General features: G+C 21.9%; 1 protein-coding gene across 1 annotated transcript in view; it reads right to left on the reverse strand.

The window, feature by feature from the left end:
* PA2G4 (proliferation-associated 2G4) overlaps positions 1-2,133 on the reverse strand; it is a 22,269-nt gene that overhangs the window by 5,004 nt on the left and 15,132 nt on the right. The window contains exon 10 of the mRNA XM_008643519.2: positions 1,853-1,980. Coding sequence (XP_008641741.1) covers positions 1,853-1,980 — 128 coding nt within the window. The remainder of the gene's footprint in view (positions 1-1,852; positions 1,981-2,133) is intronic.

Genomic DNA, 2,133 nt, shown 5'->3' on the forward strand with positions numbered 1-2,133 from the left:
ATTATATTGATTCTATTCTTATATTTTTATATTATATTGATTATATATACTGTATTTTAATATTATATTGATTATTATATTGATTCTATTCTTATCTTTTAATATTCTATTGATTCTATATATTACATTTTAATATTATATTGATTATTATATTGATTCTATTCTTATCTTTTAATATTCTATTGATTCTATATATTACATTTTAATATTATATTGATTATTATATTGATTCTATTCTTATCTTTTAATATTATATTGTTTCTATATATTATATTTTAATATTATATTGATTCTATTCTTATCTTTTAATAGTATATTGATTATATATATTGTATTTTAATATTATATTAATGATTATATTGATTCTATTCTTATCTTTTAATTCAATATGATACGTTTGTATCTTTATAAATTGATTTTTATATTTACCGTGTTTTTTCTATTTCTCATAGGTTTTATTTCATATGTGAATATTTATATATTATAGTTACAGCTACAGTATTTTGATGTATATAATATTATTTAAATTATAAATATTGAGAGTATTTATCTTATTTACATTGTATTTATAGTTATAACATTTATATTATTTCCATTATATCTATATGTATAATAATGATATTACATTATATTCATTTTTATAATATTTCTATTATTTACATTATATTTACATTTACATTTATAATATTTCTATTATTTCCATTATATTGGTACTTACATTTATAATACTTTTATTACTTACACTATGTTTACATTTACATCTATAATATTTCTATTATTTCCATTATATTGATATTTACATTTATAATATTTCTATTACTTACATTAAATTTATATTTACATTTATAATATTTCTATTACTTACATGAAGTTTATATTTAGTTTATTTATATTACATTATACCTTTATAATATTTATATTACATTACATTTATAAATATTTATATTATTTACATTCAGTTTCTATTTATTTTATTTAAATTATTTACATTATATTTATATATTTCTATTACTTCTATTAAGTTTTTATGTATTTTACTTATATTATTTACATTGTATCTATAATATTTATATTACATTATATTTATAAATATTTCTATTATTTACATTATATCTATATCTATAATATTTCTATTATTTAATTAAATTATATTTATTTCACTTATATTATTTACATTATATTTACATTTATAATACTTCTATTACTTACATTAAGTTTATATTTATTTTATTTCTATTTACATTCTATTTATATTTATAATAGCTGTTTTTAATTATATTTTTATTTATAATATTTCTATTATTTACATTATATTTATATTTTATTCCTACTATTTACTTTATATTTATAGATCTATATTGTTTGCATTAAGTTTATATTTATTTCTATTACTTACATTATATTTATAGATCTATATTGTTTACATTAAATTTATATTTATTTTATTTCTATTATTTACATTCTGTCTACGTTTATAACACTTATATTACATTCTATTTCTAATACTTACATTATTCCCATTATATTTCCATTTATAATACATTTTATTTCACATCTATTTCACGGTATTTTTATATTCAGCTTAATAGATATGCAAATTTATTTTATTTAGAGACACAAATTTCTTCCTTATTAATTAGTAATTAATCTATTAACACTAATAACTATTACAAACCGACTTCCTCCCTTATTTTACAAGTAAACACAAACACTAAGAAATAAAATAACTGATCAATAACTTCCCCTCCAAACGTTCCGTATGCAAATAGAAACAAATTACCGCCATGTTTATGTTGCTATTTAATTTGCGCATTAACTTATTAATAATTAAGGTGATCACTGATGAACCAACCTTCAGCTCCCCGTCCTGCACCTCGAGGTCGGATTTGTAGAGCTCGGGCTCGAAGGGGCCGCTCGTGATCCTCATGGGGCCGTTGGGCATCAGCAGCACCGTGAACTTGAACTGTGCCACCAACTCCCCTGTGGGGACACTGCGTTAACCCTGCCAGGACCTGCGGGGCTCATCCCCCTGGCAGGACCTGCGGGGACACTGCGTTAACCCTGCCAGGACCTGCGGGGCTCATCCCCCTGCCAGGACCTGCGGGGACACCAGGGGTAACCCTGCCAGGACCT

This window comes from Corvus brachyrhynchos, unplaced genomic scaffold (assembly GCF_000691975.1).
Source record: "Corvus brachyrhynchos isolate BGI_N302 unplaced genomic scaffold, ASM69197v1 scaffold1561, whole genome shotgun sequence".
NCBI classification, from domain to species: Eukaryota; Metazoa; Chordata; class Aves; order Passeriformes; family Corvidae; genus Corvus; species Corvus brachyrhynchos.